General features: G+C 37.0%; 1 protein-coding gene across 1 annotated transcript; it reads right to left on the reverse strand.

The window, feature by feature from the left end:
* Positions 1-14,143: 14,143 nt before the first annotated feature.
* On the reverse strand, positions 14,144-15,432 carry LOC111622894. Its single transcript, XM_023365348.1, has one exon. It carries the CDS (start codon positions 15,170-15,172, stop codon positions 14,159-14,161), a length of 1,014 nt encoding a protein of 337 aa, XP_023221116.1. The 5' UTR covers positions 15,173-15,432; the 3' UTR covers positions 14,144-14,158.
* Between the last annotated feature and the right edge of the window lie 3,501 nt (positions 15,433-18,933).

Here is an 18,933-nt window from a genome sequence, read left to right on the forward strand (position 1 = left end):
GAAAATGATAAATTTCAGAAATTGTTTTTCGATTATGTGATTGAGCAGTTTGCGGCCGAGAAGAGTCGGAAAAAGTTATACTTTGTAATAAACTGTGTAGAGGGGGTGCACGTGACATCACATGACTCCGCTTACGAAGCGCACGCCGTATTGGTTTGCTGTTTGGTTGTCGATCTCGATATCGTCATCTAACTCATATTGTTTTTTCAATTTTAGTTTATTATTGTTTATTGCGTTGTATTTGGTTGCGAAAAGCATAAAGATCGGTCATTTTTCCGAATTCTGACGGTAATTCACTATCAAGGGAAAAAAATCGAAGATCTTTCCAGGCAAAGGCAAACGGAATGGCTTGCCAGAATTAACAGGCAAAATTTTACCGATTCCTCTGTGACGGATAATATACGTGTTTGCAATAAACATTTCATTTCAGGTAAATGTACATAATTGATCTTGTTTTTGGTATTATTTTTTATAAATTGAGATTTTGTTACCTTGTAATTCGTATAGGGGAATGGGAAACTGTGAGATGCTTTTCCAATTCACGGTTTACTATTACGTACCAACCATCGTTGAGAAAATTTTTCCGTGGTCATAAAATCCTCTGTTCCCTTCAGAATGAATATGGTGACACACACAATTATCTTATAATTTAAAGTTTACAAATAAACTGTAGGATTTTTATTAATATTTAAACAAACTGAAGTAAAAGGTGCAATGAAAAGATAAACTTTTTACCTTCATATCTCTTTCATACCTGGACTAATTATTTTAAAGCCAAATTACAGAAGAAAAAAATTAGTTAAATAAAATAGTAATGTTTATGAAGAAAATATTCATTTACATTTACATAAAAGAACATATTAGAATGAATTACAAGGGCTAATGATGGAAATGCTTCCATGTAAAGTTTTTTTCTTGTTATAAATTTTGCTGTCTCATTGCTTTTCATTTTTCTCCGCTTGTAAACACAAAAGTATGTGTGTATGTAAGCAATACTTATTTTGAAACTACTTTTTATTTAAAGGAAAACCAGGAAAGCTGTATGATTTAGAATTTCCAGATTGGACCTCAGCAATAAACATAGGAAAAAGTAGCAGATCATAGCAAGCAAGAGCAAGACAAGAAAGATATGAACGTGCTATGAAAAGAAGAAAAAGTAGACAGGTGAAAAAGTGCATCAGACTGAAGTTTCTTCCAATGAAGAAGCTTCAGAAAGTGTTGTAAATTTAAAATCAGCTTCAGATTTGTGCGATAATGGAAAGAGTACTGTTTATGTGCAAACCGAAAACAAAAAAGGAGTTGCATCAATGTCACAAACAGAACTTATTTCCATTATGATACATAATTTGGAACAGAAATGTGATGCACTTCGGAGAGAATGGCAACATTAAAAGCAACAGCCACCATAAATGATTATTATTTACTTCAGTCATTTCAAGGAAATGATGAAAAAACAAGATTTTTTAAAGGCGTGATAAACTTCAATGTCCTTCCGGCTGTATTTGACTTATGTTCTGCTGCTGTTCAACATTCAAAACAAAGCAAATTATCGCAGTTTCCGGAATTTTTGATATGTTTAATGAGATTCAGAATGAATTTATGCCATTAGGATTTTGCCTGCAGGTTTCATGTTTTACGATTAATAGTTTCAATAATCCTGGAATAATGGACAAATGTTTTGTGTTCGTTTGTGTGATTTAATTCACTGGCCAGATAGGAACATTTTACAGCAAACAATGCCTAATGTATTTAAAAACTGTCTTGGATAAAATGTTGCCATAATAATAGACTGTTTGAAATTTTTGTTGATAGACCTTCATTATTAATGCCTAGAGCTCAGACTTGGTCACAATATAAACATCATAATACTATTTAATATTTAATAGGAGTAACACTTCAAGGAACAGTATTATTTATTTCGGTACCATGGGGAGGTAGAGTTAGTGACCAATATTTAACTGAGCATTCTGGTTTTTAAATTATCTCAATCCCGGTGATGTTATTTTAGCTGGCAGAGGGTTAACATAGCTGACAGTGTAGGTTTCTATTGTACAAAGCTCCAATTTCCAGCATACACAAGTTCAAGTTCAAGTTCTTTATTGCCGTACAAAGGTAAAAGCCAGGTACCGCATAAGCACAACCGGTTTGAAAACGCATACAACAGTAAAGTTACAGGAATAGAGTACATAACATAGCATAACATGATATTCGATATAAATCAATTATATACAAGGTATGAAATAAAAGACGGGACTGTAGTTACGGAGCACTATATACATAACATGATATACAAAGCAGTTTAATTACATACTACAGATCGCGTAACAAATAAGAATGACTTTATATACAGGACATTGAATTGGAACACAATATACAAGACAATTACATGTCAAAGGTCAAATACATAATGGAATTGCATAGCAATATGAATAAGTTATAAGTGGTGGTATTTATGTTGCTAGGAGGTGCTAGTTGNACCTGAATGACCTTTATGCACATCACACACTGTTCCATGAACTTCGAATTTGTCTCGTATGCGTGTAATTGTTAATCTTGAAGGTGGTTCTGTATCATACTCCCTTCTCCACTGTCTTTGAACTTCATTTACATTTTCAAACTTCCAGTACCACTTAATAACCTGCTTACGTTCTTCAAAACTCAAACGTACGTCCCCCATGTTGATATTACAAATTCCAACTGATAATATAACATAGAGGGACGATTATGCTGCCACCTGGCGAAGAAATATAACATTAGCCTTGTAGAGCGGGAAAACTACAATAGTTCAAAGTGTGTATACATTTTTTTGAAGCACCCTGTATAAATTAATACAAAATATCAAATGAAAAAATGATATAAACCGAGAGAGACGCGACCCTATTATAACCGATACAAGATCGAGAGAGAGATTACAACATCGTTGCAAAACATACAACCTGTTTTAGTTGTCGTTCGTCTTCTTCTCTGTAGGCGAGGGATACTTCGGAGATAAAGTTCATTTACTTCTTTTCCATGGGAGATCGATATGTGCACAAAATCCAAGTATATTTTCTAAGTGTTGACTCTGGGCTTATTCTATGTGACTCGTCTAAGGGCGTTGGTCATCAGGAGGAAAACATGTGTGGAGTCTGGACACTTCCAGGTCTGTCGATGAACTCCCCGAATTCTGACAAATTTCCTCTATATGTCACGATCGGCGACCAATCATCATGCAAAGATTCCTCCGTGAGAACAAATGGAAAGGGGGATATGTGAGGGGTAAGCATTTCCCATCAAAGCGAGAGGTTTCGCAGATAAGGGAAAAACAGAGGATGTACTAACTTCTGTGAAAGGAAATAGCATCTGTTATCTATTTTTCCTACGTTAAAACGTTAATTTTTCACCCAAACGAAATAATATTTTATAACAAAATATTAACATTATCAATAAAATCACTATTTTAGCCCAGGGGCCTTTCAGGTCTCACAATTCTTTGGTGCTGTAAGTACTGAGTTTTGAGATTGGAACGTTTAGGCTCACTGGATGTGCTTTGATATCTTTTGCGTAGTAGGTTATTTGTTTTTCTCAGTTCTGAAAGTGTGGAGTTCCACCACGGCACCTGCCTGCCCTTAGGAGGGGTCTGTGGAATAAAGAGTTTGCAGGCTGTCGAGATGTGCTCGATGTTGTCTTCTATGATGCGCATGGTGGTGTCCCTATCATGATTATCAGGATCCGTTAGGTGAGAGATGAGATGTTAATAAACTTATCAAACAGTGTAGTTCCACTTGATTAATAATTTTAATTTGTTATTCGTGGATGGAAATCTTTTGTCAACTGAAGTTCCAATAATATGTAAAATAAGTAAGTAAATTTTGATTATTAGTCAAATGAATTACAATATTTATTCAATACTGTAATACTTTTGGGGTTTTCAGTTTTTTGCTTGAAAGTGGCAATTTTTACATCAAACTAAACCATTTGCTGTACAGTAATCTATGTATTTTATTCTATAAAATTTATACATTTTCTGAATCTTTTCATGGCAGTAGAGCTGGCTGGGAAGAAAATTTTTTTACAATTAGCTCTGGTAAAATATAGTGCACAAAAAAGGCCTTACTTTATTGCACAATGTTTGCCTACAACAATTCATCACGTGTAATGCGTTCAATGTAAATGGACTTTCTTGTCCAAACAACAAAATCACAGTAACTGGCATTGCAAATAAACAGCTGAGTTTGAATTTGATAATAGTACACATGATCTTTCTTTAGTATGAATTTACCAGCTTTATTTAGAAAGTTTGGAGGGTTTTCTTCTATATTTTTATCTCTTTTACACCATGCGCACTTAATTTCTATCAAACCTGCTCCATAGCAATTGCAATTTACAATTCCATCCAGTGTGGCACCAATGTGAGGCCAGGACAAATTTAAGTGAAAGTCACAAGCTTTCATACTAAAATTTTCATGTTTTTTGCATTGTAATCTTTTATACTCATCAGACGCAATTTGTTTGTGTTCACAACCCCGTGCAGTTGCAGAATTCTTAAAAGAGAATTCTTTAGGGTAACAAATTTTTTAATTAATGAAACTGGTGGAGTCTCTGCTCTACACACACTTTTCATAACAGAAGCAGTTATTCTACCTGATCTATGCACAAACCACAGCTTGCTTCTACTCTGTGCTAGTGTGTTTTTTTAATAAAATCAATTTCTTCATCTGTCAGATGCAAAGTTTCAAATACAGTCCTGCAGTGATTTAACAGCTGATCCTAGAGTAAGGCAGCTTTTTTTGGCATCAAGTAGAGTTGTAAGTGGGTAAAAACCCACTTACAACTCTACTTGATGCCAAATGGAAAGATGAAATGACATGGTTTGTAAAAGAATTAGAGTAACCTGGCATCACTGAAAAAATTGCAGCAGTTGGATTATGAATAGAAATTTTATTCCAAAAACTGCTCAAATTCTCTCTTACTAGGTTTGTTTATACAAGTATTCCAAGTTTTATCACTTGACAAATGAGGTTTTTTAAATTTTTTTCTTCAAGGCCGTTTGCTTGCAGTTGCAGCTGACGTAAAGTATATTTTTCGTAGTGGTTTCTAACAACAATCTTTTACATGTGGCACAATTTAATTATTTGGTCGGTCAGTACATGTCTGGGAGCTCCTTGTTTTAATTCCTTCTGCAATGGCAAAAAGAATAGCACCAATATAAGAGCAGGAGGAAGATTGTCCAGCCATGCAATTGCAATGCCCAGTTATCACCTTTCCATTTTTCTTAGCTAAAACCCACACTACTCAAGCTAGCTGCCGTAGATTTTGTAAGTGATTAACTTGTGTGCAAAAGCAATGCAAGAAACTGTGCTATTTACTTTCAATAATACATTATATTTAAACAATAATAGGTTACTAAATCATGCTTCTAGCCCACAACATAAATTAAGATTAAACTAATCAATTTAATAAGCCCTCCAATTTATTATAGTCATATTTATAATATCAGGAATTGACTGGAGCAAACTAGACTATATTTTTACAAAAAAAAAATGTAGTCTATTTTGTCTATAAATTATAGTCAAAATAGACTATATTTTTACAAAAAAAAATGGATACATTGGTGTCGTCGACAGTCGTATTAGTTCATTTAGGTCATATTGAACGTTTGCTAAGGAACGATCGGCCATTTTGATATCCTCATTGGAGGTTAATTGGTGGATTCCTCGCTCTCGCAGGTATTTCTCAAGTATCTGCATTTCGGTTTTATTTAAAAGTTGGTTTATTTGCGGAACTATCAGGTGTTGCGCAATTTCATGTTGCATTGTTGATCGTCTTTGAAAAGGTGAGGTAAGGATAAATCCAGGTAAATAACCTGTACACGCGTTTGGGAGATTAATTATCCCGGTATGATTTAATTTGTAGGTAGTGGATATAGAAGAAGGGGTTGGATGTCTTGTGGGACATCTAATCGTTAGGGTGAGAGGATGTGGTATGGAATAAATCCATGATCCCCATAGGTCAATCTTCTTAAATATTGGCGTATATTTGACAACTATTTGGCGAATGCAGAGGTCTTTGACCTTGGTTTCCATTCCCGTAAATAAGGCATATTCACAACTTTGTTGAAGGAATCGTTGAATAGGAACACCTAATGAACACACAGGGAAATGGTCTACTTTGCACATAGTTAGGTCATGCCGCTGTAGTAACATATAGGATTGTCTATCCATAGATAGGGCGATGACTGCGTATTCAGGTTGAAATTGGACAAAGGCCTTTACGACAGGGACGTAGGTCGGAAACTTTATAATCTCGTATACATCAAAATATCCATGAGGAGTTATTAATGGTATCTTAGCAAAAATTCGCAACTTGTTAGGTAAAGCAACAGCAATGGTAGTAATCCATTGGTAATACTTGAATAACGTATCTTGTTTGATAGGTTCGATCATTGCGTAACTCTCTGGTAATTGAAGTTGGATGTTTCGGAGGGTACGTAGCATAATGTCGTGCGGAATGAAATAGGTACTTAATTGGTTATGTTCCGACACATCAATGGCCTCTCTCAATTCTACCAGTTGGAAATGCAATTCTTGGATAGAAAAGTCGATTATTCGTAGAATACCTTCAAAGGCGAGGTCATATCTGTACAGATTCATTAGTTCTCCGAAGGCTTCCTGTCTTTTGAATAGTACATAAATTTGATGTCGATTATTTCTATTGATATTTATCATTCAAGAGGTATCATTTAAGAGGGTGGTTTGGGAGTGTAATAAATGAATGATTCCTTCGTTACGCTGGTTAATTTTTGAAATCTCGTCATTTAATGTTTTAATATCTTCAGATGTGGCTGTGCCAAAGAGGAATTTTAAGATTTTTCCGCCAGCATCTATCAAACCTCGCTTTTTCGTTTGTGAGGGCCGTATTGTAATTAGGGTGGTGAGCTCTTGATATTCTTTATGGTAATTAAGAAAAGATGTTTTTACTAGCTCAAAGCCTCTTTTCGGGAGATTCCATTGTGTCTGCGGGACTTTGTCCTGTGGCGGTATATGTTCTCGCTGTTGAATCATTGTTTCTAAATAAATAAGAGAACTAGAAATGAATTGAATTTGTCTCTCGAGATGCTCAAAGGTCATATCGTTTACCAGGGTCCAGTGGCTGGTGGTTATCAGGAAATTTCCTTGGTGCAGGAACACGATTCCTTTGGAGAACTCTTCCGTTTTTACAGGAAATGTCGCTGTCGCGAGCAAGCTTAAGAGAAAACCATAAATTCGAAGACAACCCATGTTGTTGACCCGGCGGTGATATTTTTCGTGTAGGTCGGTATGATCAGGGTAGAATTCTTTCTCTGCAATAGGGAAATAGTCTCATTAAGGTCAAGCTCTCTCAAAAATTGTGGTGCAATTAATAATTACAAAATGTTTCGGGGGTGGTATTAGGAAAGGAGTATCTAACACGCTAACCGTGTCTTGAGCCAATAATGACGAGGCTGGATAGGTTATGATAAATCTATATTTATTAACTAGATCCTGAGGACGACATATAACAAGGATATTTGCATATTATTGGATTATCTGTACACCAGGGATATATATATAAATTCTTCCGTTTTATTCCTTTATTACAAATTATTTTTCGCGCACATAGCAATATATTGCTAACAGTACTATAGCACTCCTCTTCTCTATTATTAAGTATCTTTAGGATCACGGGGAGCGTTGATTGTGTTCAGTTGTCCGAGCCGTCCCTCTAGGTAGGGACTGGAATATTGGGACTCTGAATGCTTGCGGAGAGATGGCGGATTGTGTGTCATAATGTTCTCTGCTAAGTCTATTCTCTTCCCCTACAGCTTCCTCGAGCTCAGGAGGACACATATATCCAATAGGCAGTATGATGGTAACATTTTCATTTCATTTTTATTTTATTTACAACTTGTTGGAGTACAACAAATCCTGGCGCCATATACATATAGCCAGGTGAAAAGCGGAGTTGATGGTTCCATAATAACGATACATTTAGTAGGATAAAATGCATAATAAGGGAATAGGGAAAAAATAAGAAAATATAAAAGTATAAAGATATAAAATATAAAGGTATGAAATATGAGACAATAAAATTAATGGATACATAGCAGTTAGAAGAATTATACATACATATAATTTGTACAAAATATACATATAGATAATTACATATCATTACAGTGATGCGAAAATAAGTGATATAAGATGCTAAGGTTAGTAATACAGTTATAAAAATACATAATATCAGGATGATGTACAATAAAGACACAGAACACAGTAAGTGAGGTTTCAGTTGAAAGAGTATGATGGTAAGAGGAGTGACCCCTCTTAGTCGTTGCATTCGTGCAAAATTCAGCACGGCTCGTATCGAGGCAGCGTTGACTATTTTCCTGGGTGTCGCTGTGATGTCGGGGTTCCACCATTCTTCTGAATTCGTTATCTCTCTGTAAGTCGCAGGAAATGAGAGTTTACTCAGACAGAATTTCAAAGAAAAACTTAAAATTACTATGTCCGCAAAATGCGTATATTAAGTTGACGGATATTTCGAGAGGAGGAGATGGTGGTGGCTCCCCAGACGGGAATATGGGAAGACTTCCAAAAGAGAGTGTTGCCACCCCTCTTAAAAGTAATAGAGTAACTGAGATTAGAAGCGCTCTGTCGCTCCGTAAGTAGGAAAAAATTCACAACAAAAGAAGGGGGCTCGGTTTGTTGTTTGGTGACCATTAGCAGACACTAGAATTGTTTATTGGCCGCACTCATTGGTATAGCCGAAAAACATGAATAGGAAAGAAGAATAAAAGTTTTAGGAAGGGTTGAGGTGGAAGGTGAAAGAAAGCGAGATAGGACAGAGTTAAAGCTGAGATATACAATTTGACCTGATGGTCACTGCAACTTTTTACAATTAAAGAAAGAAAATATTTACAAAGAAAACGTTTGAACAAAATATGGGTACAGTATTTACACTGAAGAGTTACATGCTGAACTTTTGCGCTTTAAATCTTTGTAGCAATACACTATATAAATGATGTCATAAAAATTAGCAAATCCAAAGAAAATATATTTTAATTTGAAAACTTCGTTTACAGATTTAAACCCGTACAATTATATATTTCACAAAATGTTAATTTACATGTTTGGAATATACGCAAGAATTTATTTTAATGACAAATGAGATATTAATAGGAAGTTTACAAATAAAAAAAACTGTTGCTTAGGGATAAATTATTAATTGTTTACCCATACAATATTATAGTGTTACAAAAACATATAAAAACAAAGAGGACTTTGATACCAACATTAAAATACAAAATTTTTAAAGATAAAGCCCATGCAGAAAGTAAATCCTTTATATGTGCATGCAATCGGAATAAAATTAGTCCAGAATCTTTATGCTTGTGGCAAAGCTTTTTAGTGCATTAAATAGTTTTTTTGCTATTTGTTAAATTACTTAATTGGCAAGGCCACAGTTCGTTTGCTGTACGCACAGAGTCAATTAACACTTTCCTTTGCCTACTGTAGTGGGGACTGTGAAACAGAACATGCTCTGGGTTATCTTCCTGATTCGTGTGGCAAGTACAAAGTCCGTCTGTCTTATGAAGAAACCTTTTAAGATAACACCTGAAGTTCCCATGCCCTGACATTATTTGGGTTATTTGAAAACTTGGGGTTATAAAGTTACAAGTGTTCCTGAGTTGGACATTCGGGATAAACTGGTAGGTGAGTCTACCTGTAGGGCTATTAGCCCATCTGTTTTGCCAACTGTTCCAAGTGGTGTCACGTAATTGTTTCTTAAGCCAAGAGGTTGGAGTTAAATCGTAGGAGCAGCTTCTGGTCCTGGTGGGGGCTGATCGGGCTAGTTGGTCTGCCCTCTCATTACCTTATATTTTGGGATGACCTTTAACCCAAATGAATTTAAACTGAATGATGTTTCGATAGGCTTCAATAAGTTTCACACTGTCGTAAACGATCGACAGCTTCATGTTTAAGTTCTTTAGTTGCAGAAGGGCAACCCTACTGTCACAAAGAGTGTTTACTTTGGAAATATTATAGTTTGTCTGGTGGTCGGTTATCCATTTAATAGCCTTGTAGATCGCGTAAGACTCAGCCTGGTTGGCTGTGCAATGGCCAGCCAGACTGAATTGTGCCTGATAGATGGTTTTACTGTTGGCTAACACAACAATGGAGCAACCCACTCCCACCTCGGACTTCGAACCGTCCGTAAAAATGTTAAGTCCCGTCGGGTTCTTTTCACCCTCTAAAGAGAAAAGTTCTTCGATAGAAAAACTTGGGTGAAAGACAAATTGCCTAGGGTTGTGATCCAACTTGTAAGTCTGTAAGTGGTCCGAGATGTGTGATGCTGCTTGGTGGATACCTAGTTTCTCGGTGATTCGAAGAAAGTTTTCCATATTTATAGTCCCGTTGGCTAACTTGAATTGACAGTAATTCCATACTTTTTCCTTAATAATTAAGTCAATCGGTATAAGGTTAGCAATAACTAGTGCTGCATCAGTAGATATTGTCCTGTATGCCCTGGATATGGAAATAGCTGATAGCCGTTGTGCTGACAGGACCTTTCTCATTCTATTCTAATAAAAGACAAGAGGGGCTATCTGCGATTTAGTGCAGACTTTACCCCTGTATGAATACGAAGGAAGAGTAAAAGAAAGTAAAAGTTAGAGAGAAGAGGAAATAAAGGACCTTCCTCATTGTATACTTTTTAGTAATTGATGTGCCCCAGACTTCAGAACCATATGTGCGGATTGGAGTAATCACAGCGATGTAGAGAAGCCTCCGGGCTTTGTTGCTATTGCCCCAGTGATTCTTGGCGTTTGAGGCGAGGGAATGCAGGGCTGTTATGGCTTTCCCGTATGCGTAGTGAATGTGGTTTTTCCATGTGAGCTTATTGTCTATAAGTACTTCCAAGTATTTAATTTCATTGCAGTTTTTGATTCTGTAACTATCCATCCTTATTCTAGGTCCCTGTTTTAGTGGAGTAGTTTTTGGAAAAACAATGCATTTACATTTTTCGTAATTGATGATTAGTTTCATTCTTTTGCTCCACTGTGAAATTGACTGTAGAATATTATTTGCTCTTGTTTCTAGAACTTTCTGGTTTTCGTGAGATATTGCCAAAATGGAGTCATCTGCATATCCTTGTAACAAACTGTTGTACTCTTTAGGAATAGTTGAGTTAATATCTAAAAGGCTATTGTAAATGACAAGCCACAAGAAAGGGCCTGACTGCGAGCCCTGAGGACAGCCTCTATTAATACTTTTTTGAAAATATGTATTATTGTTTTTGACAACTGTGATGCTTCTATCTGTGAGGTAGCTTTTCACCAGGTTGAAGATATTTCTAGGGCAGCCAGTTTCCTTTATGGCTGTAAGGATTGCTGGCCACCACGCATGATCGAAGGCACCTCTGTAGTCTATAGAGATCACCATGGTGTGCTGTCCCCTTTCCTTGGCTTCCTTTATGTAATTAATTAAATTATCTAAGGCCGATATGGTATTAATCCCTTTCCGAAAATCGTACTGTTTATCATTAATGCAGTTATATTTTTCACAATGATATTGAAGTCTATTTGTCATGAGTCGGTCCAGCACTTTTCCAATCACCGGAAGAAGCGAGATGGGACGATAGTCAGTGGAGCTCTTTTGATTGGCACACTTTGGTATTAGCTTAACTGAAGCTTTTTTCCAAATGGTCGGAAAAAGACCTATTTGTAAACATTTATTTAGAATGATGGAAAATGTTGTAGGAATTGCTTCATAGGCAAGTTTCGCCATCATGGGGTTGATGCTATCAAATCTGGGTGCCTTTTTCAACCTGAGTTTGCAGAATTCGTTGTGGATTTCCTGGGTCGTAAACATAGTATCTTCTGTTGTAGTGGGACAGATGTGACAGTCTTTCCTTATACTTGTGTGTGTGTCGTCATCTGTGGCCGGATCATCACTTGGAAAAAGATCATTGATGATTTTGATATAAGTATCCTGTATCAAATTACTGTAGTCAACACTGTCTTGGAAGTTATGTGGAATTCTGGTGTTTTTCATCTTTCCTCTGGCAACGTAATATGGAGTAGACCATGGTGTACTCTTCCCGCGCTCCGAACAGAATCTTCTCCACGATTCAGTGCGAGCTTTATTGATATTGTTCTTGTATTCCCTAAAGAGGACTAAATAATCTTGTCGTAAATTTTCACGCCTTTCTGGGTCCTGCTCTTGCCTAAACTTTTTCCTGGCCATTCTAAGTGTGGTCCGCTGTTAAGAAAGTTCTTTAGACCATCAAGGTGCAGACTGTTTAACAGTTTTTATAGTTGTTGCTAGGTGGTAAGCCATCTGAATGATATACTGAAGCTTTACAATAACCTGCTCAAGTGCAATAATATTATTCAGATTTGCAAGAGTGTCATTGTACCATTGTGACTTAATGTAATCTTGATAATGGACCCGGTCAGTTTTTCGTTTAATGTGAAACTTTTTGTACGCACTATTGATGTTTATAGTTGTCTCTATGTAGTTATGATCACTTGCAGAGTGATCTACTAAGGTACTGCAGTGAATGTTTAGCCTTAATATGAGTTTATTTCCAATACAAATGTCCACCCAACTTTTGCCAGTGGAGGAAGAGTATGTTGGGAGAATGCTTTTGTTGAGGGACTGTAAGGATAGACTATTTAAGAGTTCCACAACTTTGTAGCCCCTAGGGTCTTGAATTGGGCTGTGCCACAACTGTGATTTGGCATTAAAATCCCCCGCTATTATGATGGGAAGGTTACTTAGTTTGTAGATGGTATTATAAAGCTCCTCAAGTGGCTTCGTTATGTCTTCATAGGGAGAACAATAGAATGATATCAGAACCAGTTTTATATTATGAGTCTTAACTATAATGGTGGTGTAGTACCTGTTTGTATGGCAGCACAGCAACTGTACGTCGATATTCTTGTTAATAATGACAAAACCACGATGTGGTTTGTCCAGAGGATCCGTATGGCAGAGAGTATTTAAACTTCCGAAAAGTGCTATTTTCCCATTGTAACAGTAGGGCTCTTGTATAGCAAGGATGTCTGCTTGTCGAGTGTTAGCTGTTTGCATTGCCTCTGTGGTAGCCGCTTTGGAACGTTGAAGATTGATCTGTATCAGTTTTATGTTACTTGGTGAGACGTTAGAACCCATAGTTTGTTTGTTTTATCATTAGCTCCTTTATTTTAATTGTCTGCTGACATTTTTGGTCGAACGCATTATGGTTTGTCTTATCTTCTGTCATGTGCTATGTCTTTATTGATTCTTTTGCAATTAATACAGCACTGAGGCAGTTCACGATTGGTACAATCACTGTATTTATGGCTCTTTGAGCAGTGACTACAACTTTGTGCTGTAGTATAATCCCGTGCAATGTGGTTATACCCACAGCATCTGAAACATTTTATGATATGCACATAATCGTCAACCTGTATATTCGTCAACCTGTACAATCGTCAACCTGTAAATTGAATTACTTATTTTAAACAACTCCTGAACCAAATAATTAAGAAAAGTACCAGAACACTACATAGTTTAAATTAAATGATCCTTCTTACAAAAAACCTTAAAACTATAAAAATTAAATTACAAAGATAAACCGTTCAAAACCCATAATACCATTATTAGCCGTTTAAACCGTTAGAACCTTTACTCATTACAGGCAATTAAAACACAAAAACCAAAATTAAATCCTGAGTGCAACGTATATAAATTATTAATATATATGATTTAATTATTATAATTTTTTTATAAATAAAACAACTTATAAAAGTAAGAGATATTCTTACAAAATGGTTAAAGAACAATAGAACGGCCGATAAACGACCGTTAGAAAGACAATAACCACGACCATTAGTTTTTTGTAATGAACAAAGAAAACCGGAACAAAGACTTTCCCAGAATGCTGATGAAATAAATGTATATTAAATCTAAGCTAGAACGGTTAAATTGGAGCCAAAAGAGACCAAATTTTAATACTAAGACCTATAACCTAACGATAACAATGCGATATAAGCAAGCCCCCCTTTCAATTAAATACCCCCTCTAAAACCGACCGAAAAATACTAAATTTACTAACCAGTAACTCCCCCCCTAATATAGCTAGCTAAACCATGCTAATATAAAACTTTTTGTTGTTGTTAAGTTCCATCGAGTCGTCGTCGACTCCTGGTGACTTCATGGACAAGTCTTCTCCATCTTGATCTTTCCCTTGTTGTCTCTCGTAGCTCATCCAGCTTCATTTCTGTGACTTTTTCTATTTCTTCTATCCATCTTATCCGTTGCCTTCCCCTCTTCCTTCTACCTTCCACTTTTCCCAGCATAATAGTCTTCTCTAGGGAAACTTCTTTACGCATCACATGTCCAAAGTAGGTCAATTTTTGTTTTAAGATTCTTGACTCTAAGGAGAAGCTTGGCTTAATTTTTTCTAAAATTGAGATATTTGTTTTCTTTTCTGTCCATGGAACTCTAAGTAATCTTCTCCATACCCATAATTCGAATGCATCTATCATTTTTCTTTCCTTTTTCCTTAGAGTCCAGCTTTCACAGCCATATAATGTTACAGGGAAAACCATTGCTTCTACAATTCTTTTCTTAGTATGAATGGAAATGTCTTTATCTTTCATTATCTTGGTGAGATTTGCCATGGCTGTTCTGCCAAGATTAATTCTCCTCCTGATTTCTCCTTCACAACTTCCATTCCTTTCTATCTTTGAGCCCAAAAGTATGTAACTTTCTACCACTTCAATTCTTTCACCATCCACAATGAAATCTTTTAACTCTTTAGTTGACATTACTTTAGTTTTCTTTACATTTAGCTTCAAACCAAATTTAGCACTTTCTTCTTTTACCCTTATGATAAGTTTTTCTAAATCTGCTTTGCTTTCTGTCAAAAGGGTGGTATCATCTGCATATCTTATATTATTAATAGTTTCGCCTCCAATCTTGATACCAATGGACTCTTCATTTGTAGTAACCATTCTCATGATATATTCAGTATATAAGTTAAACAGATATGGAGACAAAATGCAGCCTTGTCGCACCCCTTTCTCAATTTTAAAGCATTCAGTTTCTCCGTATAGAGTTCTTACTTTTGCTTCTTGTTCATTGTAAAGACTCATCAATAAAGATATAAGGTGTTCAGGAATTCCCATGCTCCTGAGTACTTTCCATAACTTGGAGTGATCCACACAATCGAAGGCTTTACTATAGTCTATAAAACAAAAGAAGGCGTCCTTCTGGTACTCTTTTGCCTTTTCTAGAATCCATCTGATGTTGCTAATTTGATCGCGAGTTCCTCTTCCCTTTCTAAATCCAGCCTGTTCCAGTGGCAATTCTCTTTCTAAATATGGCTCAATTCTCTTCTGTATTATTTTTAACAGAATCTTACTTGCATGGGGAATTAGTGCGATTGTTCTATAATATAAAACTAACCGTGATTAAATACGCTATCCAACGATGTATCAGAAGATAAAATACGATAAATATTTCCGAAACCAATCTCCACGAAAAGAGGAGCGATGAAAAGAACGTCTTGACTCGTTGACGACCTACTCTCGACTGGTGACCATTAGCAGAAGATACTGGCTGTACCAAGTCAGGATGGTAGCCCAGTTGTTGGCGTGGTGTTCAGTTGCCGGGACCCCCAAGAAGATTAGGCGGGTCTGTTATAAAACAGGTACCTGAGGATGATTGGTCTGTATATGAGCTATCAAATTGGCTAATGCTCCTCTCCAACCGCAATCATTGTCAGAGAAGGGACAAGCCACCGGTCAGAATGAACATATGTTTTCGTGTGTCTCCCGGTCGACCTCCTTCAGCAAGACCGGGCATCCAAACATTTTATTAGCACACGACCGTTGCAGGGAGGCAATTATTTGTTTCACCGCTAAATTGCGGATGTAGCCTAATGTCTCTCGACACGTTTGACATATTGATATATGGGGTCTGCATTGTGAACATACCAGGTGCCCATTGGTACACTGGTATGCAGGTGGCTTTATCAAGTCATAGCAGATGGGGCAGTTGCAAACTGCTGGCACAGAATTGTCTTGTTCAAGGTTAGCCATATTTCTCTAAAAGGGATAAAAGGACCAATAAGGAGAGGAAGGGCAAAAGAAAAGATATTGTTTAGTTTTAATATTTGAGTCTCGTATAGGAGATATAGCTTATCTCGGAACACGGAAGTCGTGTGGTTTTTCCTTTAGATAAACTAAAGGGATTAAGGGAAAGATGATCGACTATCAGTAGGAGAAATGAACCGTGGTATATGGCTACTTGTGGGTCGAGGCATAACCCAAGGTTCATCTTCAACTGGGCCCCGACTGCGAAGAGCATAGGGCGAAGTAGCTTCTGGCTCTCCCTCTGGCTCTGAGTCACTTTCCGACTCTGATTCTCTTATATCGTCTTCTTCTTCCTGTTCTGTTGTCTCTTCCGGTTGTGGAGTGGGTATAGAGGATAAAATAAAATTTTCCCAAGGGTCGATAGAGATATCTGGTGGAGACTCTGCATTTGGCGATACGGTAGCTGGATTTATGGTTAGGTCAGATTTTAGGTCAAATTCTTTTCGAGCACTGGTCGGTTTAATGCGATCAGCATGGACGTGTAGTTTTCATTTATTTTGTAGGTCTTCAATTTTAAAGTTAACAGGTCCATAATTTTAATAATTCTATAAGGTCCCGACCATCGCGGAGCTAATTTTCGCTTTAAGCCCTTAAATGTAACAACTTCTTTTAACCCCACTCTGTACCATGGAGGTTTATTTTGTTTACGATGACGTTCTTGCCTCGATTCAGCAGCGTGTTCGGAGCAATGTTGAGCCATTCGATGGGCTTGCTGCATTCTTTGCTGCAATTCTGATGCAAAGTTGTCTTCGATGTCGTAAGATATCGTAGTAGGGCTCGTAACTAGGTCAAAAGGGTAGGTCGGGTCTCTCCCATATAGCAGATAAAAAGGGCTTTCATTGGTAGACACGTGTACCGACGTATTATATGCAAACAAAGCGTAGGAGATCCATTCGTCCCAATTTCGTTGATCTTTAGATACATAATGAGATAGAATATCGATTAAGGTCTTGTTAAATCTTTCAACGATACCATTATAAGCAGGATGATAGGCCGTAGTAAGAAGTCTTTTTATCTGCAGCAGTTTACACACTTCTGTAAACATTTTAGAGGTCAAGTTCGGTGCTCTATCAGTTAACAACTGGGTTGGTGTGAAATGACGTAATACTACGTGAGTAACAAATGCTTTCGCTATCGTATTACTGCTGACATCTGGTAGTGGCACCGCTTCCGCATATCGGCTGAAATGATCTAGGAATACTAGGATATATTTGTTTCCATTATTAGTAAGAGGAAGAGGTCCTACAATATCTATGGCGGTTCGTTTAAAGACATGAGAAAGAGGAGCAAATAATTGTAGATCAGCTTGTGCTCGCCGTCCTTGCCGCCGATGTTTTGCACAGTTTGTGCAGCTTTTACAATAATTTCGAATATCTTTCGGCAATTATGGCCAATAGAAGGTCTTAGCAATTTTAGTTTGCATCTTTAATTCACCTAAGTGTTTCGCTATCGGATTATCGTGATAAGTATATAGGATATAGTCCTTTAGGGTAGTCGGGATGACTATTTGTTCCCACCAATCTGTTTGTCTTTTATTTGTCCCTTTGTGACAAAGGGCACCTTCCTCATTGATATAAAATTAATCTATTTTGATTGTTTTATAGGTTCCTGTCATAATGACGTCCTTTAGGGCTTTTATTATAAGTTCCAATACTTTATCTTGCTGTTGTGCATTGATTATCTGAGGTACATCGTTACATCGTTAGTGAAAGGGGGTGAAACCAGTGCTACTCGGCGGTATTGCACGGGAGGAAGGACAAAGGGAAAGGGTGAGGAGAGAGTAGGAGGTAAGGGGAAGTGTAAAGTAGATAGGAAAGTTGGTAAAGGGAGTCATGAGCGCCTGGCGCCGCAATTATTTAAAATAAAACAGAGATACAAAAGATTACAGAGCATACATAGTTGATGAACATGCCGAACAGGCCGCTGGCGCTGTATCTGAGGTACAGAAAAAATAGGGTCGACTTCGTATATTTGCAGAATTGAAATACGGCTAAGGGCATCTGCATTTTGTGCAAACTTCTGGCCTTATGTATAATGTCAAAATCAAATTCTTGAAGGCAAATGATCCATCGCGATAACCTAGAATTGGTTGTAGAATCTTTGCAGTCTAGTAACAATCGAAGAGGTCTATGATTAGTTACAATCGTAAACTTTTGTCCATATAGATAGGGTTTAAAATATTTTACTGCCCAAACAGTGGCTAAACATTCTTTCTCAGTAGTACTATAGTTTTGCTGAGATTTTCTTAGTAAGTGGCTTGCATAGGCAATCAGTTTTTCTTTTCCATTTTCTTCTTGGGCCAACACCGCTCCTAAGGCAGAATTTGAAGCATCTGTAGCGAGTATAAAAGGTTTTGTAAAGTCTGGTGATTTTAATAATGGCGCGGAGGTCAAAATTTTCTTAAGGGTTTCAAAACTTTCTTGTTGATTGGGTCCCCATTTAAATGTTTTATCCTTTCGTAATAGGTCTGTTAAGGGCTTAGCGATCTTTGCATAGGATTCTACGTGTCTGCGGTAATATCCGGTCAGTCTTAGGAAGGCTCGGAGCTCTCACTCGTTCTCCGGTTGCGGAAAATCTAATACGCATTGTATCTTATCGGAGTCAGGTTTGATGCTTTTTTCAGAAATTTCGTGCCCTAGAAACTTGATCTGTTGTTGTAGGAAATAGCATTTATTTGGTTTTAGTTTGATCCCCGCTTCTCCTAGTTTCTAAAATATTTGTTCAAGTCGTTTAAGGTTGCTCTGGAAGTCTGGACTAAAAGTTAAAATGTCGTCCATATAGACGAGACATGT

Source organism: Centruroides sculpturatus, unplaced genomic scaffold, assembly GCF_000671375.1.
Source record: "Centruroides sculpturatus isolate CEXI.00-Female unplaced genomic scaffold, Cexi_2.0 scaffold229, whole genome shotgun sequence".
Classification (NCBI taxonomy): domain Eukaryota; kingdom Metazoa; phylum Arthropoda; class Arachnida; order Scorpiones; family Buthidae; genus Centruroides; species Centruroides sculpturatus.